This window comes from Ovis aries, chromosome 24, assembly GCF_016772045.2.
Source record: "Ovis aries strain OAR_USU_Benz2616 breed Rambouillet chromosome 24, ARS-UI_Ramb_v3.0, whole genome shotgun sequence".
In the NCBI taxonomy this organism is placed as follows: domain Eukaryota; kingdom Metazoa; phylum Chordata; class Mammalia; order Artiodactyla; family Bovidae; genus Ovis; species Ovis aries.
The window spans coordinates 40838318-40863119 of NC_056077.1; the positions used below are offsets into that span (position 1 = coordinate 40838318).

The 24802-nt window shown below is 52.7% G+C and overlaps 1 protein-coding gene across 7 annotated transcripts in view; it reads left to right on the forward strand.

Moving 5' to 3' along the window:
- The window catches only part of CARD11 (caspase recruitment domain family member 11), a 104543-nt gene that overhangs the window by 44978 nt on the left and 34763 nt on the right, over nt 1–24802 (forward strand). For 2 of the 7 annotated variants that reach the window (XM_060406077.1, XM_027962079.2), the window contains exon 2: nt 20343–20477. The exons of 3 other annotated variants lie outside the window; for them this stretch is intronic. Coding sequence is in view for 3 of the 4 variants with exons in the window: in XM_027962079.2 (XP_027817880.2) it covers nt 20471–20477 (7 nt within the window). In the remaining variant the exon portion in view is untranslated. Of the gene's footprint in view, nt 1–1068; nt 1155–5231; nt 5348–20342; nt 20478–24802 lie in introns of those variants that run through there. 2 more of the 7 variants (XM_042240529.1, XM_042240530.1) reach the window with 2 other exon arrangements.

The following is a 24802-nucleotide window of genomic DNA, read 5'->3' on the forward strand; positions in this document are numbered from 1 at the left end:
AGCCATGCTCGCCTCTGGGGTGGGCGCGGGGAGGAGCTCGGGAAGGGCCGTGAGCGCCCTTGCTCGGGTGGCCGCTGGGCCCTGCTTCTTGGTTGGGCTCTCGGTGGCCAGGTGCTTTGTTTGCAGACCGTTCGTTTGAGACGCACGCAGCCGACTGGTCATCCTGCAGTTGTGTAGACAAGGAAAGGGAGAGAAAGGCTGGCAAAGAGAGGAACTGAGCTGAGCCAGAGGTCTGGGCTCTGTGTGGCATGGGGCTAAGGAGCCTGGCTTGAGAAGCTCCTGTCTGGTGGCATCCCGGCTTCCCGGAAAGCGGCGGGCCAGCCTTTCGTATCCTCCTAGGCCTGCAGGCCAGGCCGTCACATGTCCCCTCAGTCTCGCTCACAGTCTCCCTGAGAGTCTGCTGACCCGTCCACTTCTAGGGCTTCCCAAGGGGGTTGGGTGGTCCCCAGCCCCGCTGCAGCCCTCAGGGGACGGTCCAGCGGGACTGGGCAGAGAGGGGTGGGCACCATGGTCAGAGGAGCTGAGTCAGCGTCCAAGGAGGACGTTGGAAGGAGAAGAGAGTGTGGTGGGGCACTTGGCTCTGGACAGCCCCCCATGGGGCCCCCCCGGAAGCATCGTCCATCCGGGAAGGTTCTGGGCCCCAAGCTTCCCATCAGCCAGCCTCCCTCCTCTACGCAGCTGACAGTCAGGACCGAGGCCTCCCGGGCGAGGTCCGCACAGCTGCAGGGGCCCCAGGAAGGGTGGGCTGAGCTGCTGCCCCTTCCCCTCCCCTCCTGCCCCCCATCCCTGCTGCCCCCGCCCATGGCAGACACAGCCCTCCTGCCCCTCAGCACCCCGCCCACCCCAGGAGCCTCAGGCTCCTCCTCTCCCAGCCTCCCCCTCTGCGGAAAGTCACCCACAGCTGCTGCTCAGAACAAAAATAAAAAGGGAAGTGTGGCAGCCCCCCAGCCCCCATCTCTGCCCCTGCTAAAAATAGAGGCAGCCTCTGAGGGGGGTGCTGAGTGTGGGCTTCCGGGGGAGGGGGGGTGCAGTGCTCTCTGCAGCCTCAGCATTTCCTGGGGGCCTGGCAGTCACGGCGCTGGAGGAGAGGGGATTGGAGAGACACTCCCGCCGCCCCGCCGGCCACTCCTGGGGCTGAGCTGGTTTGCAAACCTGTGAGTATATTTCCAACCGCCAGTCCTCTTACTCCAACGGGTGTGCGCCCAGCTCATGAGCCCATATCCTTGGTCAGGGAGCATCCTCTGGAGCAGGCAGGGGCCGCTGTGGAGTCCCTAACCCCCTCACCGATCCGTCCAAACCGTGAGCTCGCACGGCTTCATCTTAATTTCCTAAACAACACAGGAGACTCGACAGCGGGTGCCTGGCCGCTGTTTTAGGCTTTGAATGCACAGAGCATGGACTAGAGCCCAGGGAAGGCTTTCAATAAACGCCTGATGATCAGTTTGGACCAGAACGCGCTCATTTTTACGTGCTGGTGTGTGTGTGTGTGTGGTTTTTTTTTTTTTTTTTCACTTTCTTTATTATTTTCTATTTTACTTTACAATACTGTATTGGTTTTGCCATACATCAACATCAATCCGCCACGGGTGTACATGAGTTCCCAATCTTGAACCCCCCTCCCACTTCCCTCCCCATACCATCTCTCTGGGTCATCGAGGGAGTACTGCGAGGAGGGCCAAGGCATGGGAGTGGGTGAAGGAGGGAGATGCCTGCAGCCCAGCTGGTGGAGAGGAAGTGTGCAAACATCTGTCCCCAGAATCTGGGGCCTCGCCTTTATCTGCGGCTCACAGCCCCACCGCCTTGCCCTCCCTGGGGTTCCCGCACTCCCCAGGGAGCACCTTTCAATCAGTTCCTCCGAGATGTGTGAAGATTCCGTGCGCCGAGAAGCTAGCCTGTTGGTGAACGTTGGCCAACTGCTCACCAGGCCCAGCTCCTGCCCGCAAGCAGAATGGAGTGAGGGGAGACTGCAGAGCTGAGTGGGCGGGATCCAGAACCCGGGGAGGAAGAGCGTGGTGTGTGGTGAATGGTGCCCCAGGGGAGTCGGAGGACGGGGCCTCCGGGGGGTGTCGCCCTCACGGAACTTCCCAGATGCAACTCAGAAGGTTCCCCATTTCCTCATGCAGAGCTTCAGGAATCCATTGAGTCCTGGGGGAGTAGAAGAGAGCTTTGCAGCAGCCCCTGGGGGTCTTTGGCTTATCAGAGATTGGAATCTATTTTTGGGGGTCACACTGGTTTGAGGGAGTCAACTGGATCATGGAGGCGTCCTTTCAAATGAGAAAGAAGGATGTGTCCGCCACACAGCAGATAACGTCCTGAGATGCTGAAATGTCACCGCCTGTCGGATGAAACCCAGCTGGCTTGCAAGGCTGGGCTGGTTCAGTGATCACAGAGGCAGCAGTGCTGTGCTGATGACTTGTCCCACCAGTGAGTGGTCCAGTGGTTAAGAATCCACCTTCCAGTGCCAGGAACACAAGTTCGATCCCTGGTCCAGGAAGTTCCACGTCTGCAGGGCAGCCAAGCCCATAAGCCACAGCTGCCGAAGCCCACGCACCCCAGGAGCCCGAGCTCTCCAGCAGGGGAAGCCTCTGCAGTGAGAAGCCCAAACTCCGCAACTGCAGAGTAGCCCTCGCTTGCAGCAACTGGAGAAAGCCCGTGCACACAGCGAAAACCCAGCCAAAACCAAACAGGCGCTCGCGTGCGCGCGTGCTGAGTCTCTTCAGTCGTGTCTGACTCTTTGTGACCTTTCGGACTGTAGCCCGCAAGGCTCTTCTGTCTGGGATTCTCTGGGCAAGAATGCTGGAGTTGGTTGCTATGCCCTCTTCCAAGGGACCTTCTCAACGCAGGGATCGAACCCATATCTCTTACATTTCCTGCATTGGTGGGCAGGTTCTTTAGCACTAGTGCTGCCTGGGAAGCCCCAGCAAATAGATTAATTTAAAACAAAAACTTGTCTCTCAAGTCCATACCCATGTACAGTGTCTGGGTGCAGATTTGATGGCTGCCTTAATTATTGTTGATTATGTCATGTGGCACAGGCAAAAAAAAAAAAAAAAAATCTTTCTGGTTTGCACCTGATTCATAAGCTTTCACTTACATGGTGAGAAGCTGGAGATGATCTCTGAACATTAAGATTCCCAAATTCCCATCACTGGTTCTCTCAAACACTCGGTCAAGTTATTTCCAGCACAACCGTGTGGGAAGGATGAGACGTCAGAAAAAAAAAAAAAAAAAACACAGGCTCATATTTGCCGGTGCCTGGTGGCAGAGAAAGTGAAAAAGAAACACCCTCCAGTCTCCAGCCCTGCCAACTTCAATCAGAGACACCTTGACACGGCAGTCCCTTGAGAGGCAGGCTTCAGCTCCTGGGGAGGAAAGTCCGCGCATTTGGAGGTATTTTGCGACCTTGTCTTCCCGACTCCCCCGTCGTGGAAAATGTGAGTCTTCGGCGTTTGTATGTTTCGAACTGGCGGGTGGCTTTAAAACAGGTGAGCCTGATTACAGGGAATCGCCCAGGTTCGGGTGCCAGGTGCCCACGGTCTCGGGAGGTTTCAGAGCAGGCGCGTGATGACCAGGAGGCCGAGTCGGGAGCCAGGCGTGCTTCCCGGTCAGGCTGGCGTGCCCCGCCCAGCCCGCCCTGCGGCCCGGTGCCCCCGCCACCCACTCTCCTCCCTTGACGGCTGTCTTGCTTCGTTTCCGTGTCCTGTTCTCACCCCGCACCTGCGGCTACTAAATAAAACTCCAAGCTCCTGTCCCCTCTTCTCTGTCCCCATCTCTTCTTCATACCCTCGCCCGCCTCCCTCTGCCTCTGTCTCCGTGTCCTGGGCACAGAGGTTCTCATCGTCTGCTCCTCCGACCCCCAGGCTTCCAGAGCCTAAGGTTTGGAACGCCCGGGGAGTAGAGCGCGTGGCTGTCTGACACCCCTGCCCGCCCAGGTGCCCCCACCCCCGCCTCGGCTTCCTTATCTCTTCATCAGTTAATGGGTTCCGGTTAATCTTGGCTGTCGACCTGGTACCTTGAGTGTGCTCAGGAAGTTGTCGCTGTTTTCACTGATTTGCTTTGATTCGAGGTGACGTGGGCATCACGATGCCCACCGTTTTAATGTGACCAGTTCTGCAGTGTCTGGCCACTGCCACTTCTGTCTAGTTCCAAACCGTTCTCGTCGCTCCCAGGTAAAGCCCCGTGCCCATCAGCAGCCACCCCTTCTGCCCCCCGCCCCAGCCCCTGGCCGCCGCCAACCTGCTTTCTGTCTGCGTGGATCACCCTGTTCTGCACTTCTTGTATCAACTGCCTAACACAGCGTGTGGCCTTTGGAGTGTGGTTTCTTTGCTCAGTTCGATGCGTTCGATGATTTTGTCTGTGTAAGGATCGGTCCTTTGTTCCTTTTTACAGCTGAATAGTAGTCCACTGTGTGTATAAGATGTCTGCCTTTGAAGGGTCACTGGTGGTGGGGGTTCGAGGCTGCCAGGACTGGAGAAGGAAGTGGGAGACACGGGAACGTGGCCCGTGGCCCTGCCCACTCCCAGGGCAGTTCTGTCCCATGGCCGTGACAACTCCTTGCCACCCCTTTGAGGGCCAGGTGGGAGAAGTCTGCCGTTTGCTCCTGATGTTCTAGCAGTCAGTGCAGCCAGCCTTGATGATCCAAAGGGAAAGGAAGCTGGAATAACAGAAAGCTACTGGAAATGAGGCGGCAGGGAGGTGGGAGGCAGGGAGGGGGGCCCCGTTCCATGAGAGAGCTGTTTTTTGGGGGGTTCATTCAGAGTCGAGAGACCCTTTCTAAGCATCTCTCTCTCTCGAAAGCCTGACGCTTGATGGAACACACAAGCCTATTTCACTCCCAACGTGGTGGATGCTCCATGCAGGCATTGCAACTAACTTACTCACACGCCATCTCTTCGGCAGAACATCTCGGGACAGAAAATCTGGCTCGAATTTCACTTCCTTCGCATGGAAGCGCCATTGTTGTAATAATGGTGGCGACTAGCGCTCTGTATTCTTCTAAAAATGTCTCCAGTAAATCGGGTTGCTGCCGCGAGACCCGGGGAGGAGGGGGAACTTGGACAGATCCAGCGTCTGGAGCCACCCCAGCCTGGGTCGTTGGTCCCAGAAGGATTAGGAGATGGTGGTGGTTGCCTTTCGTGGCTTCAGTCCTGTTCAGACGTGCTGAAGAGTGAGGCGCGTCTTTTGTTTTTCCTGCACAGTTAAAAACTAAAACTCACCGCTGTGTCCTGCAGTTTTCCAGCGCTGGTACCTTGAAAATTCCTTTCCCGCCGGGAGGCAGGACCTTGGTCTGGAGTGGGTCTGGAGTCGTCTAAATTACTTACGGATCCACCACTTGGGACTCACGGAGGTGAGTCCCCAGCTCTGTGCCCAACGGCGGTCTCTTCTTAGCCCTGCCTGCTCCACCCTCGCTGTTCTCTGTGGGTTTCGTTACTGAGTCATTTTGCACCCTCCTGGGATCTGGACGCCACCTCTAACCCACTGGGTGTCGGGAGCCCGCTGCGGCTCAGCCTGCGTCATGCAGCTGGTCCAGCAACACGCCTTCTGAGAGTCAGCCGGGGGAGGTCTCCGTAAACCTCCTGTTACCACTGAGAACGTGACATGTTAGGCTGACCCCCCACCCAAATGCCGGCTCCTGGTGGGTTGTCCATTTTCAAAGTGTTAGGATTCCGCCACTGGAACCCCCGCAACCCAGTGGCTAACTTGTGTTTTGCTATGGTTTGTTCTTGGTATTTATTTATTGAGGGTGGTGGGGCCTGCGAACTCTTAGTTGTGGCCTGTGGGATCTAGTTCCCTGACCAGGGATCGAACCCGGGCACCCTGCGTTGGGAGCATGGAGTCTTAGCCACTGGACCACTAGGGAAGCCCCCGCCCCAGTGGCTGGAATGGGCTATCCTTGAAAATGCAGCGTGTCCTTCAGACTCCGGGAGGGCCCCAGGGAAGCAGCCCATTGCAAAAAAGCGGGGGTTGCCATCACACTGATGTGACGAGTTGAGGGGAGTGGAGGCAGCCGAAGGGTTCTCAGAGCAGGTTGGGGGACCTATGGCTTTTCTGCATTTTCATGGTTTGTGACAAGACGGCTCTGACCCCAAAGTCAGAAGCTGGAGGGAGGTATATTCTAGACTTCCAGTCCACGACTGATTGGGACTGGAAGATAGACTGGCGCTTAGATCTGAAATGCAGGCCCAGCGAAACCTGAGTGAGCCCGTCAGCCGGCTGCCATGTGCAAAGCTCCCCACCCCCGTGAGGGAAGAAAGGTCTTTTCTGCTGAAAGGAGGAAAGGATAACCAGAGAGCCAGCGCTTATCCGTCGGAAATCGACCACTCGATTAATATGAAGCGCCTGTTTGTGAAAGAGCCCTGCTAGCCCTCGGGGGCGCACATGGAAGCGGGAGATGGCCCTGCCCAGAGGGTTATGAGCAGCGGGGCACGCTTTAAAGACCTGTCCTCGTCCTTCCCTCTGGGTTTCTGATTTGCTCGGGTCTTTAAAGTTTCCTCTAAGATCTGTCTGGTGTGGAGGTCATTATTCAGGACACCAGGGTAGAGGTCGCGCTCCACCTGGACTCTGCCGAGGACTTCCGAAGGTGAGGACTGATGAGATGAAGTGCCTCGTATGTGGGACTTCCCTGGCGGGCCACTGGTTAAGACTGCGCTTCAAATGCCGGGGGTGCAGGTTCGATCCCTGGTCCAGGAGCTAAGATCCCGCGTGCTGCCCGGTGAAGCTAATGACGAGGATGCCTCCCGTGTGCGCTGCAGCCACCCTAAGACGCGGCCGCTGCGGCCAATTCTGTTGCTGCTGTTTTGTCGCTCGGTCGTGTCCGACTCTTTGTGACCCCGTGGACTGCAGCCCGCCAGGCTCCTCTGTCCGTGGGATTTCCCAGGCAAGAATACTGGAGTGGGTTGCCGTTTCCTTCTCCAGGGGATCATCCTGACCCAGGGATGGAACCTGCATCTCCTGCATAGGCAGGCGGGTTCTTTACCGCTGAGCCACCGGTTTTTCAGAACGGTAAATGGGGGCTCAGAGACGTTAAGCAGTGTGCCTGAGGCCACACAGCGGAAAATGGCAGAATCCAGGACCGTATCCTCTCCTCTGGAATAGCACTCCCCAAACTTTCTGGCACCAGGGACTGGATTTGTGGAAGACAATTTTTCCACAGACCCGGGAGGGGAGGGTGATTCAAGTGCATTACATTTATCGTGTGTTTTTCTCTTTGTTGTTGTTATATCAGCTCCACCTCAGCTCATCAGGCGTTATTAGATCCTGGAGTTGGGGGCCCGGCTTTAGAACACAGGGAAGCAGAAGTTGCTGGTTTTGTCTCTGGGTGCTAGGATTACTTGGCTTGACTCTCCTTTTGTTTGACTCGAGTAGAATTCCTGCAAGCCTTCGCCCCACAGCCCCCGTCTTTGAGAGGAGGAGGTCCGTGGCACTTCCTACCCTCAAGCACGATGTATTTTCAGCTCTGGAGGGCAGGAGCCACCTCTTTGTTGGGGGCCTGTCCATGGAACCCCGGCCCCCCAGCTCCCTGAGCCGAGAGTGGAAGGAGTCACTCTCTCCCAGCCCTCAAACCTCCTCCCACTTTGCTTTCCTCTGCTGCTCGGAAATCTGCCCAGGGGACTGAGGTCTGAGAAAGTACAGTTCTGACCTCAAGCCTCGCACACCTCGGGGTGTTCACGGAAGTCTGAGGTCTACATGAAAGCCTGGTCTCCTGCTTCCTGCACCGGCATTTTTGACCAGCCCCGGAGGCCTTTCTAGAAAGAGCCTCTGGGAGCCCAGTGCAGCTGGGGAAAACCAGAGCCTCGAGCCTCCCGCCGGCCTCCCTGCCGCGGCCGGGCCAGCCTCCCTGATTTCAGCAGTGGGCGCTCTCCCTGGGTGATGATGGGGGATTTAAGAGAGCTGGAGGCGAAAACACCCCACCACCACTCCCGACATCACCGCCCTCTGTCCTATAGGAAAACCTGATGTGTGTCTTTCTGGATACTAACCTGGTTGATGGAAGCCGTTGGCAGGCTTATTTTCAAACACAGGGAAATATGTTTAGGGAAATATGCCTTTACCTGTCCCCCATGACATTTCAAGAAACAGCCGGCCCCACAACCAGAAATGCATTTTAAATTGATTGCTGCATCGATCCTAAGTAGGTGTTCAGGGTGTCTGACAAACACAGCAGGGAGACCCGTGCTCGCTCTGCGTGCAGCCTGCCCGCCCGAGGCCTCAGAGGACGTGGCTCTGAGCAGCTCCGGCAACCTGCACTCCCCCGCCCCATGCCTGGCTGGCGTGCCTTCTCGGAGCTGAAGCCCGGCTCTGTGATGAGGGCCGGGCGGCTGCGGTCCAGGCCCGTCCTCCTTCTCCTCTTTCAGCAGCCTCTGCTCCCGTCTTTCTCTCACCCCCTCCTTCCAACGAATCTGCAAGATTTTCTTACCTTCGTTCCTTCAAGTTTCTTTCTCCGCCTCCTTTGCTCTGCTCTGATGCTGCTAAGTCATGCACGTCCCTAAATGTGTCGCTCGTGTGTTATCCTCACTTGCCCTTGTCTTCTTTTCTCCTGAACCTTCTCAGAGTCTCTTTTCTTGGTCTTCTGTCGTCCAAGGCTCTTAATGCGGTTGAATCCACTAGATGGATGGGTGGCTGAGTGACGGGCTCCACAGATCGACGCTGACGTATTCTCGTTACCAAACTCTGCAGACCTTACCCCGCTCCCTACTCCCTACCGTGGGCGTCCAGAGGCCTCAGGCCCCACCTGGCCTCCTCTTGTCACCTTGTCCCGGGCTCCCGTGGGATTCCCGTGCAGCCAGGCAAGGCGAGCAGAAGAGAAAGGGGAAGATTCACACCTGCACGTGGCTCCCATAGAACCTTCCGATTCTCATTCTTGGCTGCTCTCCAAGTGGGGCTCTTGCTTGACGATGCTGGTGACCTTTCCTGCGAAAGGCAAGGACCCAGTGTTTTCGCTTAGAAGGTTCTCAGGGCCTCTGGGCTCATTCCGCACTCATCCGCCCGCCCGGGAGACTCGCGGCAGCAGGCCTCCGCGGGCCAGAACTCGCATTGAGGACTGGGCCTGCCCCAGGTCCAGTTCTGTCCCTTCCAGAAGGCCTCCCCGAGACCCCAGGCCGGACAGGAGCTCATGGTTTCCCCCCACCTCTCCTGTGCTAGAATTTAGCTTAGATGGTGCTCGGGGTCTCACAGAGGGCTCCAGAATTGGAACCAGCCGGTGGTTGACTTGACAGCCCCCTGCGGCCGAGGCGGGCTTGCTGACCAGGCCCGGAAGGTGCCCGCAGGAGGGAACACTGTTCCGTCACCGTCGGGGCCGCCCCAGAGCAAGGCCGTGCCTCCCAGGAGTGAGAGAGGGGCCCGACCGCATGCTGCCATTAGGCTTTGGCAGAGGGGTGTCCAGCTGCGGCTCGCGGAGGCCCTCGGAGCCCACACTGTGCCGTGTGTGTGCAAAGCTCTGGAATCCAGACAGGGCGAATGCTCATAGAGAGCCAACGTGATGAATTGATACGCATTTCAGAACAATTCAAGTCTGCCATTCCTAATTGTGCTTTTCACAAAAGCTTCTCTGCAGCGGTGGGAGAAAAATGAGAGCGGGCGGGCTGCGAGGGCAAAGCGTACCCTCTGGTCATGCAGGAGGTGTGTGCCCTTCCCAAGTGCTCTGCCCTGCTGGCTGCCAGTCAGACGCCACTGCAGAAGTCTGGATGTGAGGCAGGGCCTGCGGGGGGAGGCCGTGCTTGCCGTGTCCCCCCACCACCCCCAAATCCTGGCTACCCACAGATGATCCCCGCTCTCCCCAAAGCTATCAAGCTGAGACCTTCTCGTTCTGTAGAGGCCATGAGCCCTTTGCCCAGGTCACCTGGGTAGAGAACCCCGCTGAGCGTCCGGCGGAAACAGAGCCGGAGGGCCGGGTGGTGGTGAGCAGGGCCCTGGGCTGCGGGGCAGGGCGAACCTCGGGTGACGGCTGAGAAGTTTGGCTGTAACTCGAGGCGGGGAGGATTGCATATGAACTCAAGTGGAGTAAAGAGACGACTCCAGTGGGTGTGACGGAGCCTGGAGACGTGAGCAGAGACTGGCTGAAAGGTGAGGGCACGGCTCGGGACTGGAGGCAGGACCCGAGGGCAGGATGAATCAGCCGTCCTGCCTGTGCGCCGCAGCGGTGCGGTGTTGCTTGCCGCCTCCCAGGCTGTGCCCCATCTCCCAGGAGGTCCCCCTCCGAGTCGCGCCGTTTGTTTCCGTCCTCTGCAGGCCTTTGTCCGTGGGCAGCGCTGAGTCCTGATTGATTTCGTGCTTACTCTGGTTTTGTATTTAGGGGGAAAAAGGGACAGGAGCAAACAGATAAGGAAGTTCTCAGACTGTAGGACTTAGAAGTCTGGCTGGCTGGAAGCTACGCGATTTTCTCAGAAGGCTTGGATCTTGTTTGTTGAATGTATCTGCTAGGACGATTGTTGCCTGCACCAATTGCTGACTGCAAGTTTTAACAGAAACAAAATCAGGGTTTTATACGTCCTAGGGATTTTATTCTTCTCATGAACAAAGAACTCAAAGGTTAGCGTGGCCCCAAAGTCCTTCTAGCTCCCTGTGCCGCCACGTTCGAGTGTGAGCTTCCCGCTCACAAGATTGCTGCTCTGCTCCCTTGCATCACACCTGCATTCCAGGGAGGAGGACGGGGACAAACAGAAAGTGCTTCTCGCCTGATTCCATCCCCTCTCCGGACCCTTCCTAGACGTGTCATCCAGGAACTTCCACGCGCAGCTCATTGGCCAGAACCGTGTCACACACCCGCAATGCCAGCTGCAAGGGGGGCTAGAAACGCAGGTTTTAAAGGTGGGCACAGTGACGCCCCAGACAGAGCTGGGGCTCTGTTAGTCAGCGAGAGGGTGGAGAGGCTTCCTGGGGGCGCAGTGGCTGAGACTCCATGCTCTCAATGGCCGGCGGCCCGGGTTCGATCCCTGGTCAGGGAACTGGATCCCACGTGCCACAACCAAAATCAGGCACAACCGTGTGTGTGTGTGTGTCTGTGTGTCTGTGTGTGTATATGTATGTGTGTGTATATATGTGTATATGTGTGTATAAATGTGTGTCTGTGTGTGTATATATATGTGAGTGTGTGTCTGTGTGTGTATGTCGGTGTCTGTGTGTGTGTCTGTGTGTCTGTATCTGTGTGTGTGTCTGTGTGTATGTGTGTATGTGTGTATATGTATGTGTGTGTGTCTGTGTATATGTGTGTGTATGTCTGTATGTCTGTGTATGTATGTGTATGTGTGTGTGTGTGTGTGTGTATGTGTGTGTGTGTGTATCTGTGTGTCTGTCTCGGTGTGTCTGTGTGTCTGTGTGTCTATCTGTGTGTGTCTGTGTGTATGTGTGTGTATATGTATGTGTGTGTGTCTGTGTATATATGTGTGTGTATGTGTCTGTGTATGTCTGTGTATGTGTCTGTGTGCATATATGTGTGTATATATGTGTGTGTGTATATGTGTGTCTGTGTGTCTGTGTGTCTGTGTATCTGTGTGTGTGTCTGTGTGTCTGTGTGTGTGTATATGTGTGTGTCTGTGTATGTGTGTGTATATGTGTGTGTGTGTGTGTGTGTATCTGTGTGTCTCTCTCGGTGTGTCTGTGTGTCTGTGTGTCTATCTGTGTGTGTCTGTGTGTCTGTGTGTGTATATATATGTGAGTGTGTGTCTGTGTGTGTATGTCGGTGTCTGTGTGTGTGTCTGTGTGTCTGTATCTGTGTGTGTGTCTGTGTGTATGTGTGTATGTGTGTATATGTATGTGTGTGTGTCTGTGTATATGTGTGTGTATGTCTGTATGTCTGTGTATGTATGTGTATATATGTGTGTGTATGTGTGTGTATGTGTGTGTGTGTGTATCTGTGTGTCTGTCTCGGTGTGTCTGTGTGTCTGTCTATGTATCTGTGTGTGTGTCTGTGTGTCTGTGTGTGTGTATATGTGTGTGTCTGTGTATGTGTGTGTATATGTGTGTGTGTGTGTGTGTATCTGTGTGTCTGTCTCGGTGTGTCTGTGTGTCTGTGTGTCTGTGTGTGTCTGTGTGTATGTGTGTGTATATGTATGTGTGTGTGTCTGTGTGTATATGTGTGTATGTGTCTGTGTATGTCTGTGTATGTGTCTGTGTGCATATATGTGTGTATATGTATGTGTATATGTGTGTCTGTGTGTCTGTCTGTGTATCTGTGTGTGTGTCTGTGTGTCTGTGTGTGTGTATATGTGTGTGTCTGTGTCTGTGTATGTGTGTGTATGTGTGTGTGTGTGTGTGTGTGTGTGTGTGTGTGTGTACATCAGTCACTCAGTCATGTCTTTGCGACCCCAGACTTTGTAACCGGCCAGGCTCCTCTCTCCATGGAATTTTTCAGGCAAGAATACTGGAACGGGTTGTCATTTCCTCCTCAGGGGATCTTCCTGACCCAGGGACTGAGCTTGCGTCTCCTGTGTCTCCAGCATTGTGGGTGGGTTCTTCACCTGCTAGCCACCAGGGAAGCCTGTGTATCACACACACATGTGTTTGAAGGGCCCTTTATTACGAAAAAGAGAGGGAGAGGATGGATATCGGGTTGGCTGCTGGCAGTGTCTGCCGCCGCGCTGGGAATTTAAAAAAATAATTGCTGCTTTCACAATATGTGTCAGCAAAGGTCTCCTGATTGCTGTACACACGTTAATTCATGGGAAGTGTTATCATCCCAATATTTCAGTTGAACGAGCTGAGACAGACAGAGGTTGAGAGTTAACTGGGACGCCAGAGAAGAATCCTGAGGAGGAGTTTTCTAGCTGCGTCTCTCAGTGCCCTTTTTCGCAGGAATGAAAGGACTTGCGGGGCAGGAGACCCAGGGAGGGCTGCTTCTGGTTCCTTTCCATTAAGCTTCCGTTTCAAGGCTGGGGACGCAGCAGACAGTGTGGTGTGTCCCCGCGTCTCCAGGCAGGAGATTACCCTTCTCAATAATCTCCCCCCACCAGCTTTTTTTCCTTTTTTTTTTTTTTTTGCCAGAAGTCGTTTCAATGAAGTGGAGGTTTCATTGGAATAATTAAACCTTCCATCTCAAGCCTCTCGTTCCAATCATCCAGGCAGATCAATTAACCAGAGGCGCATTTATCTAGCTGACGGTTGACCCCTTCTCATTGCAGAGCTTTTGCACTGGGGCGGCTCGCAGAGAGGGAGAGGCATCTGTCCCTCTTTCCACAGGGCTTGACGTTTGATGTGGTAGCAGCCTCGTTGTTTATTTTATTCAGGATCTGATTTGTATTTTTTTCACCCAACAGATATATATTGAGCACCTCTGAAGAATCAGGCCCCGTGCTGAATAAGGGAGGTGGGGCTGTGGTGGGGGGTACAAAGGCGAGGCAGACACAGTCCAGGTGGCTGAACCCCCTGAACCTGTTTCCTCTTCTGTAAACTGGGGCCAGTAGTAGCAGCTGCCTCACAGGCTGCTTGTATTAAATGACATCATCCACATCCACCATTTTTCTCTTAACTTCAGTTCAGTTCAGTTCAGTCGCTCAGTCGTGTCCGAGTCTCTGTGACCCCATGAGCTGCAAGCACACCGGGCCTCCCTGTCCATCACCAACTCAGAGTCCACCCAAACTCATGTCCATCGAGTCGGTCATGCCATCCAACCGTCTGATCCTCTGTCACCCCCTTCTCCTCCTGCCTTCAATCTTTCCCAGCATCAGGGTCTTTTCCAATGAGTCAGCTCTTCGCATCAGGTGGCCAGAGTATTGGAGTTTCAGCTTCAGCATCACTCCTTCCAATGAACACCCAGGGCTGATCTCCTTTAGGATGGACTGGTTGGATCTCCTTGCAGTCCAAGGGACTCTCAAGAGTCTTCTCCAACACCACAGTTCAAAAGCAGCAATTCTTCAGTGCTCAGCTTTCTTCACAGTCCAACTCTCACGTCCACACATGACCACTGGAAAAACCATAGCCTTGACTAGACGGACCTTTGTCGGCAAATTAATGTCTCTGCTTTTCAGTATGCTGTCTAGGTTGGTCATAACTTTCCTTCTCAGGAGTAAGCGTCTTTTAATTTCATGGCTGCAGTCACCATCTGCAGTGATTTTGGAGCCTAAAAACATAAAGTCAGCCACTGTTTCCACCTATTTCCACCTATTTGTTTCCCCACCTATTTGCCATGAAGTGAATGGGACCAGATACCATGATCTTCGTTTTCTGAATGTTGAGCTTTAAGCCAGTGTTTTCACTCTCCTCTTTCACTTCCATCAAGAGGCTCTTTAGTTCTTCTTCACTTTCTGCCATAGGGTGGTGTCATCTGCATATCTGAGGTGATTGATATTTCTCCCGGCAATCTGGATTCCAGTTTGTGCTTCTTCCAGCCCAGCATTTCTCATGATGTCCTCTGCATACACGTTAAGTAAGCAGGGTGACAATACACAGCCTTGACGTAGTCCTTTTCCTACTTGGAACCAGTCTGTTGTTCCATGTCCAGTTCTCTAACTTAATTATAATTGGAGGCTAATTGCTTTACAATGCTGTCTGGGTCTCTGCCATACATCCGCGTGAGTCAGCCACAGGTATACGTATGTCCCCTCCCTCCCGCCTCCCTCAAGGCTGTCGCAGAGCACCCAGGCCTGAGCGCCCTGTGTCATATAGCAAATCCCGCTGGCTGGCTGTTTCACGCACGGCGTGTATGTGTTTCCACGCTGCTCCCTCCATTCGCCCCCCCCCTTCCCTCACTGTGTCCACAAGTCTGTTCAGTTGCCTGCATCTCCATAGCTGCCCTGCAGATACATTCGTCACCACCGTCTTCCTAGATTCCATATCTGCATTAATACACATTGTTCATTTTTCTCTTTCTGACTCACTTCACTCTGTATGATGGGTTAGAACTGACTCCGATGCATTCTTTTTATGGCTGAGTAGTATTCCATTGTGTATATATACCACAGCTTCTTTATCCACTCAGCTTTTGGTGGACATCTAGGTTGCTTCCATGTCTTAGCTATCCAGAGCATTTTTTTTAAGTTTAGGTGTTTTTTTCTTTTTCTTTTAATGTGGACCATTTAAAAATCTTTATTGAATTTATTACAATACTGCTTCTGTTTTATGTGCGGGCTTTTTGGGCCATGAAGCATTTGGGATCTTAGCTTCCTGAGCAGGCTTTAAACTTGCACCGCCTGCACTGAAACGCAAAGTCATAACCAGTGGACCACCCGGGAAGTCCACACGCGAATTTAGGCAATGTCTGCCTATGGCAACGGCCGTGTGCCTTTTCCTAGAAGGTATCGGAGGATATGCTCCAGCAAAATGAGGGACTAGGATGTAGAGCCTAGGAAGCGAGGAGTCTGAGTGGTTAGATTGGATGCTATGCTTTGTAAGTGTTAGCTGTGATCGTGGCTGGTTTAATTAAGACCAGATGATGCTCAGTTGGTGAGAGCTGCTTTGGAATCTTAGTGGTATGAGGTCTCACCGGGTTATTTAACTCTGATCCGACTTCCTCATCATAAAATGGGGATAATAAAACTCATCTTAGCAAGCTCCTGCAAAGATAAAGCCAGGTGGCATCTGTGAAGTGCCCTGCACACACTCAGTACATCTGATTTATGAACGGGTGAGCTGTCCGACAAGTTTTACAAAAAGTGAAATATAGTAAGTGTGCAGAGAATGGAGTAACTGATTCTTTATACCTAAATGCCTGACCCATACTTCCAACTGTTGACATAATGTTATTTTTTATTTTTTTTTCAGCCATGGTAATACATACGTCAAGCAGAGTTCAAGACTAAAGTAGCAATTGTTGTTCAGTCACTAAGTCGCGTCCAATTCTTTGTGACCCCATGGTCCTCGGCCTTCACTCTCTCCCAGAGTTTGCTCAAATTCACGTCCGTTGAGTCGGTGGCGCTATCTGACCGTCTCATCCTGTACCGCCCCCTTCTCCTTCTGCTTTCAGTCTTTCCCGGCGTCAGGGTCTTTTCTGATAAGTCAGCTCTTTGCATCAGGGGCCAAAGTATTGGAGCTTTCGGCGTCAGTCCTTCCAATGAACATTCAGGGTTGATTTCCTTTAAGATCGAGTGGTTCGATCTCCTTGCAGTCCAGGGGACTCCCAAGAGTCTTCTATAGCACCTCAGTTCGAAAGCATCAATTCTCTGGTGCTCAGCCTTCTTTGTGGTCCAACTCTCTTTCACCACCAGACACATCCACAGCTGAGCAGCATTTCCGCTTTGGCCCAGCCACTTCATTCTTTCTGGAGCTGCCCTCTGCTCTTCCCCAGGACACCTTCCAGCCCCAGCGGCTCATCTTCCAGTGTCAAATCTTTTTGCCCTTTCATACTGTTCGTGGGATTCTCCTGGCAAGAATACTGGAGTGGCTTGCCATTTCCTCCTCCAGTGGACCACGTTTTGTCAGATTTTTTCACTATGACCCGTCCATCTTGGGTAGCCCTGCACGGCATGGCTCATAGCTTCATTGAGTTCAGCAAGGCCCTTCACCGTGACTGTGATCCATGAAGGGGAGAAAGTGAAATAGGCTTGTCATACGCTGATCCCCAGGGGCAGCCACTTCTAACCCTTCTCCATTTTGCTTTCTTCTCCTTACCTCCTTATTTCTAAGTAATGTGCTTACATTGCTATTTAATGATGTGCCAGTTTTAAGACATTTATCGCCATGCCTTCAGGTAGATGATAACTTTAGTTGCCTGCTCCATGCACTTCGCCCGCCATCCATCGTCTTGGAACATTCTGATCAGTTCACCTGTTACTTTATCATGACCAGGTAAATACTGTTCGAGTTGAGGCAAGTTGTATGCGGGGATTACATTTCCTTCTTATCTTTTTATTTTGTCCAAAGTTCATATTGCCTCTCTTCATTTGCTGGGGCTTTTTTAATCATACCTGTCCTCAATTTTTTTTCTGTCTGACTCTCACACCTGTCATTTGCCTAATGATGTTATTTCCTAAGTTATCAAGGATATCAGCTAACCATCCATTACTTCCCCTGACCCTCCATGGTCCTGCTGCAGTCTTGGCCAGCTTCTCCGTGCTGCGTCCCTGTCATCCTGGAACACTCCTTGCTGCTCTGTTTCCTGGCCTTCATATTTTTGTTTTATTCCCTCATTTTGCTGGAGTATATCCTGCAGTAGCTTCCTAAGAAAGGATGCATGGAAGCTAGATGTTTAGAGTCCTTGCCTTTCTGAAAACAGCATCATTCTGCTTTCATACACAATAGTTCGGGTAAGTATAGAATCCTAGGTTTAGGAGTATTTTCCACTGGAAACGTGAAGGCGTCACCTCACTGTCCCCCACTTTCCAGCATCACTCTTGAAACATCTGATGCCAAACTTACTTCTGGTCCTTTGCACGCGGCCTGATGTTTCCTCCCAGGACGATTTCAGGGTCTTCGCTTATTCCCCGGTGCCCTAAAATTTCAGAACGATACTCCGAGAAGGTTCTTTTCCACTGATTTGTACTAAGCACTCAAAGGACCCTTCAAAACTAAATGCTCTTGTTTTTGCATGTGAAGAATCCTCTAATACTAGCGTCCCTGATAATTTCATCCCATAATTGATACTGTATCCCCACAAGACATACAAGAAAGGAAACTTGCTTCTGTAACCTCTTTCTAAGATTTCACTTTATTGGATATTAGACTTCCTAAATTGACATCGCTCCCCCTCCTCCTTTCTTATTTTCATTCTCTTTAACTTTTTGTTAACTTTTGGGGATATTTCCTCAACTTTATCTTCTAAATTTTCTATTGATTTTAAGCTTCCACTTAACTTTATTCTAATCTCTTGAGAGCTTTTTCTTGTTCTTTGATTGTTCCCTTGTCAAAGCTCCCTGCATTGTTCTGTGGTTGCAGTATCTTACCTGATCTCTTCACGGATTTTGATTATTGGATTTTTTTGTTTCAGTTTTCCCTTGCTCTGTGCATTGTCAGCTTCCTGCAGCTTCCTTGTGGCAGTTTGTCTCTTTCGATCTCGTCCTTTCATACGGAGACTTTTCTCGAACATCGAACATCGAGAGGTCCTTGGCTGTCGGTTTATTCTTACGTAAGAGGCAACACAAACTGTTCTTGCGAGCTCTGCTCGCACAGTGGGCTTTGCTGGAGGGCAAATAGTCACTGGCCGATTGTGCTTGGATAATACCGATGACAGGAAGCGCATAACTCACCAAGCAATTGATTGCTCCTTCGAGAAGCAAGAGCTGTTTTGAATCCTGAGCCAGTATCTGCTCTGCTATCTTAAGAGCTTGGTTTTAATTCTGTCTTAACGCTTGTTAAAGTGATATTTCAGGGACGTTTTGTACATACGCCTACTGGTTTAAAGTGAAAATGGAAGTCGCTCAGTCATGTCTGACTCTCTGCAAACCCATGGATTCTCCAGGCCAGAACACTGGAATGGGTAGCCTTTCCCTTCTCCAGGGGATCTTCCCAACCCAAGGATCGAACCCAGGTCTCCCGCATTGCAGGTGGATTCTTTACCAGCTGAGCTACCAGGGAAGCCCAAGGATACTGGGGTGGGCAGCCTATCCCTTCTCCTGGGGATCTTTCCGACCTAGGAATCGAACTGGGGTCTCCTGCTTTGCAGGCGGATTCTTTACCAACTGAGCTATCAAGGAAGCCCCATACCTACTGGTTAGTGTCGTTTAAAAGGTGAACTCTCTTTTGTTTTAAGGCAATTCTAGGAGCTGCTGCTGCTGCTGCTAAGTCGCTTCAGTCGTGTCCGACTCTGTGCAACCCCATAGATGGCAGCCCATCAGGCTCCCCCACAAATCTCCCCCTTGAGATTCTCCAGGCAAGAACACTGCAGTGGGTTGCCATTTCCTTCTCCAATGCATGAAAGTGAAAAGTGAAAGTGAAGTAGCTCAGTCGTGTCCAACCCTCAGCGACCCCGTGGACTGCAGCTTTCCAGGCTCCTCCATCCATGGGATTTTCCAGGCAAGAGTACTGGAGTGGGGTGCCAATGCCTTGTGATTTAAAGGAAGTCCACATCCTGCCTTCCATGCTAATTATGACTCTGAACCTGTCATTTTTTGATTGTTCTTGGCTGTACTGTAGTGATGATGGTGGTTCTGATGGTCACGGTGGTGCTGGTGCTGGTGATGGTGATGAAACCACCTGTCTCAGAGGGTTCTCCAGCAGTTAGGCTTAGCTAAGTGCCTGGCAGAGTGAACAGTCTGTAAGCACAGGGATGATGTTTCCACCAGCTGAATGTTAAACGATGAGTCAGTCTCCCAGCAAACGTATCCTCTCTCCGACCTTAGGACCAAGTTGGTAGCTGTGTGGGTGTGTGCTTGGTTGCGTCCTACTCTGCGACCCTGCGGACTGTAGCGCGCCAGGCTCCTCTGTCCGTGGGATTTCCCAGGCAAGAGTGCTGGAGTGGGCTGCCATTCCCTACACAAACCTGCTTTCCCTTCCCTGCAATTCAAACCTCTCTTACAATTAATTTTCTTAAAGCTTTTTCTTCAGATTATAAGAGAGGAAAAACGCAAGAGCATTCTTCTTTTTTAATGCAAATACAGAGAAGCCTCATTTCCCTGGGCGGGGGTTGGGTAAGGCCAGCCCTGCCCTGAGGACGGTGCTGAGCAGACCAAGGAGACGGTGACCTCCAGAGAAGCCCGTCCCCCCGCCCCCCACCCCTGGGGCTGAGGGTCTGTGACGGCTCACTCCTATCCAAGCTGACACCCGACAGGAAGAGCTTCTGTCAGCCCTGGGAGATCTGGTGTCACCTGTGATTAATCCTCAAAGCCAAAACCCAGCAAGTTTCTGATTAAACGATGGTGTCCTGGGTCCCCGTCAGCTCCAAGTGGAGCTGTGGGAGCCGCCGCCAGGGGACCCCAGCAGCTGTCAGGACAAGCGTCTGCCCCTCCTCCCCCTCCCCAGCCGCCCTTCGCCCCAAACCCACAGCCCCAGCTGGGCCCCTGGGGCTGATGGACAAGATGACCTTGCCGGTCACCACAAGGAACCGGGAAGCACCGGCGTGTTGCTGCCCAAACCCGCAGGGGGAGGTGCCTGAGACGTGATTCTCAGTGAAGGGAACCCTCTGGACTCGGGAGCGTGGTTTGCTACTTTTGACCTGATGAGTTAGCAGCTGATGAGAACCGCTCTGCTCTGCAGATGCTTCAGTCAGAGGCTTCTGACGGGCTTGCACTTGGCCACGAGCAGCCCCATGGTTACCATCCGGCCTTCTCTCCATGCCCGAGTGTCAGGACCCGGGGTCGGTGGCCTTCCCGCTGTCTGTGGGTGCGAACCAAAGCCCTTGTCCTGCAGCAGCTCCAGGCCCCGGTCCACGGCGTGTCCGTCCCCTGCAGAGACGTGGGCTCTGGGATCATTTCGTTCTTTCCCCTCGTCGCTGTTTGAGTGGTTCTCTGTGCTCAGTCAGACCATCTTCCCCCTCACAGATCCCGGCCCGCAAGACTCCACACCCAGGAGATTGGCTGAGGGCAGGGCCAGCCCCGGCCAGGAGGAGTAGAAAGAAGTCAGACCTCAGGGACGGGCGGGCACATCCCGTCTGCCGGGCGCCGACCCTATGCCAGGTACGTCACATCATCTCCCAGTAAAATAAATGTAAAGCGAGGGTTTCCTGAGACTCGCCAGGGGAGCAGAGAGGGGCAGGTTCCAGGCAGAGGCAGGCACAGGAAGCAGGCGCTGAGCAAGCGGGGATCTGGTGGAGAATCAAAGTCAGTCAGCCAGGACGCGACCGTAGGGGCTGGCCGGAGGCCTCAGCTTGGAGGTCGAGACAAAGATGCCAAGCCGTATTATAGTAGAGAGGGGTCCACACGATCCATGTTTCCAGTGAATGAGGAAGGGCCGTGAGGCCAGCAGCTGCCACAGAGTTTGTCCACTGACCGGCAGTCTCCTTGGCCTGTAAAAAGGTGAGCAAAGGCCTTCCCGAGTAGCCCAGCGGCTAAGGCTCCACCCTTCTGCCGCACAGGGTGTGGATTCAATTCCTGATGAGACGACTAAGATCCCACATTCTGTGATCAAAGCATAATAAAGAACTGTAAAAAACATAGGTGCGCAAAATGGCCCTTCCTGGAGAACGTGGCCTGGGAGCCTTCAGCCTTTTTCAGACAGGTGCCTGTGGGTGAGCACCCAGGGGGCGACACCACCAGAGACCCAGGTTCCCTCTAGAGGAGTCCTCAGGCCACAGGATGGCTGCAGCAACCCCAGCATCACACACTCATTCACACACCGGCATCTCGGTGCTCAAGGACTGTACCCTGTCCTTGTGTTCCTACCAAAGGTCAGGGAAGAGCACCAGAGCTGCCCCCCAGCAGACTTCCCTGCAGGTTCTACAGGCCATAAAGACGTCACATACTTAGTCTGACTTCAAACAAGACCACCTTGTTAGGTAGAGATAAAAAAAAGATCTGCCTCTTGCCGCTCAGGAGTTGCCCAGCCTCCCTGAAACATGAGGCCACCTGGTTCCTGAAGACAATAGGGATTCTGTAAGCAGGAAAAGGGGATGAACGATGCGGTGTTTACCCGCCTAATGACTTGTTGAGTCAACTTCTTAGGATGTTGCCTCTTTAAAAATAGCGCAGGTGAGTATATTTTCCCTTGTGAATGGAAAACTATCATGCTGACGCACCGTCAGAGCGAGCGCTTGTAGGAGACGTATTTGTGTTGCACTGAACCACGAACTCTCCCCCACGTGACCCAGGTGGCCAGTGCTTAGGATATGAGCAAAAGGGCAAAGGTCATTGGATGGAATGTCCCTATTTGTAACCTCTGTAAACCAGCTGTTGTTCATAATAGCACATAGATATTTTTACTCAAGGTGCTTGGGTTGTTTGTAGCAAAAGCGCACTTAGAACAGCTCAGATTAGTGGGGAGGTTCTTGACGGAGCAAGAAGCCGGGACTGGAAAGTGGAGTGGTACGCTCAGAGAGAGGACACCGGCCGCTCCTCGAGGGTCCTCGGGGCCTCTCACTGCAGCTCCGCCAGCAGACCTACCTCCCCCGCCTCCCTTACACCGTCTCTGCCTCTGCAGCCCCGACCCGCCTGGGCGCCTCACTGCAGCCAAGCGCGGCCCCCAGCCACTCCAGTGCACCTTCAGCTAATCGCCCCCAGCACGCTCCCTCGCCCCGCTCTCTCTCTCAGTCAGTTCAGTCGCTCAGTCGTGTCTCACTCTTTGCAGCCCCATGTGCTGTGGCACACCAAGCTTCCCTGTCCATCACCAACTCCCGGAGCTTGCTCAAATTCACGTCCATCAAGTCAGTAATGCCATCCAGCCACCTCATCCTCTGTCGTCCCCTTCTCCTCCTGCCTTCAATCTTTCCCAGCATCAGGGTCTTTTCCAGTGAGTCAGCTCTTTGCATCTATTGGCCAAAGTATCGGAGTTTCAGCTTCGGCATCAGTCCTTATTGAATATTCAGGACTGACTTCGTTCAGGATGAACTGGTTGGATCTCCTTCTTGTCCAAGGGACTCTCAAGAGTCTTCTCCAACACCACAGTTCAAAAGCATCAATTCTTTGGTGCTCAGCTTTCTTTGTAGTCCAACTCTCACATCCATACGTAACTACTGGAAAAAGCATTGCTTTGACTAGATGGACCTTTGTCAGCAAAGGGATGTCTCTGCTTTTTAATACACTATCTAGGTTGGTCATAGCTTTTCTTCCAAGGAGCAAGCATCTTTTAATTTCACGGCTGCAGTCACCATCTACAGTGATTTTGGAGCCCCAAAAAAATAAAGTCTCTCACTGCTTCCATTGTTTCCCCATCTATTTGCCATGAAGTGATGGAACCAGATGCCGTGATCTTCGTTTTCTGAATGTTGAGCTTTATGCCAGCGTTTTCACTCTCCTCTTTTACTTTCATCAAGAGGCTCTTTAGTTCTTCTTCACTTTCTGCCATAAGGGTGGTGTCATCTACATATCCGAGGGTTATTGTATTTCTCCCAGCAATCTTGATTCCAGCTTGTGCTTCATCCAGTCCGGCATTTTGCATGATTACTCTGCATATAAGTTAAATAAGCAGGGTGACAGTATACAGCCTTGACGTACTCCTTTCCCAATTTGGAACCAGTCCATTGTTCCATGTCTGATTCTAACAAACAGCTGACAAACAGGTGACTCAGTGATAAAGAACCCACCTGTCAATGCAGGAGACATAAGAGGTGAGGGTTCGATCCCTGGGTCATAAGGGTCCCCTGGAGAAGGAAATGGCAACCCACTCGTGTTCTTGCCTGGAGAATCCCATGGACAGAGGAGCCTGGTGGGCTACAGTCCGTGGGGTCGCAAGAGTCGGACACGACTTAGCACACACGCACAGACATCAGCTCTGTGGCCGTCTGAGGACGGGAGCGGGAAGGAATACGTTAGATAGTGCTGTCTCTGTTGCCCTAGACTCGCTATCATCTCTGTTATTGATTCTTTTTTTCTTTTTACAAACTATACAAGTAATTCGATGAAACGTGTGTGTTGTAAATAGTACTGATAACATCCAAGTTGTCCTGCCCAGTGACCTCAGAATTCATCCCGCTTCTTAGGCAGGATCATTGTAATCAGAGCCTCTCAAACCTCCCCCTCCCTCCTTCCCCTTCTGCTCCCCGCCCGTCCCCCTGTTTCTCTCTGGCCTTCTCCTCTTTCACACACACACACACACACACACACACACACACAGCCCTACCTGTGTAATTACAGGTGTTGCCTTACATGAGGCGATGGCACCCCACTCCAATATTCTTGCCTGGAAAATCCCATGGATGGAGGAGCCTGGTAGGCTGCAGTCCATGAGGTCGCGAAGAGTCAGACACGACTGAGCGACTTCCCTTTTGCTTTTCACTTTCATACATTGGAGAAGGAAATGGCAACCCACTCCAGTTCTTGCCTGGAGAATCCCAGGGGGAGCCTGGTGGGCTGCCGTCTATGGGGTCACACAGAGTCGGACACGACTGAAGTGACTTAGTAGCAGCAGGAACAGCCTTACATGAGTGACTTTACACTGCATTGTGTTATTTTCCTGACACCAAATGTGTGGGGTTTTCCCGACACCAAGCACGTGTCATATTTTCCACAAGTTCAGTTCAGTTCCAACACTTGACTGCCCAGAGGCAGCCAGGCCGCCACAGGCCCAAGGCTCGGCCCCCACGCCTGCCCCACCTCGGACACCGGCCCCGCCCCGGGCCGCCTGCACTCTGGCTCCGAAGACCAGAGTCAGGGTCTCCGGAGGCTCCTGGCCAGGTGCTGTGTTTGCTGGCATGACCCACAGAACCCGGGAAAACACTGTACTTATTACGACAGTTTATTGTCAAGAACACAAATGAAAGCACCCGCGAGGAGCCCCTGGACGCAGAGGCGTCTGTTCCCTGGCGTTGAGATGGCGCCCGTGCCAGCAGGGGCTTGAGTTCAGAAACTTGGAAGCTCTTTGTGTCCCTTGTGCAGGGATTTTTATCAAGTGTTATTATGTAACTATGATTGATTAACTCATTCTCGGAATGGTGACTGGACTCAGTCTCTAGCCTCTCTCCCTGGAAAGTTATAACCTTATAATCGCTTGGTTTTTCAGTTCCCATCCTGAAGCTCCTGGGTCCCCTTACCCAAGAGTCATCTTATTACCATCCAAAAAATACTCTATTCCTCCGAGGGATATCCCTCTGAGAATCCTGGAGCTCCTTGCCCAGAACCAGGGACAAAGACCAAATATATATATATATGTTTGTTTTCAATTTTATTTACTTATTAATTTCGGCTGCACTGGGTCTTCCCTGCTCTGTGCGGGCTTTCTCTAGCTGCGGCCAGCAGGGCCTCCTCTCTGGTCTCAGCGCGCAGGCGTCTCATCGCGGTGACTGCTCTTGTTGTAGAGCACGGGCTCTAGGCTGTGGTCCTCAGGAGTGTGGGGCACAGGCTTAGTTGTC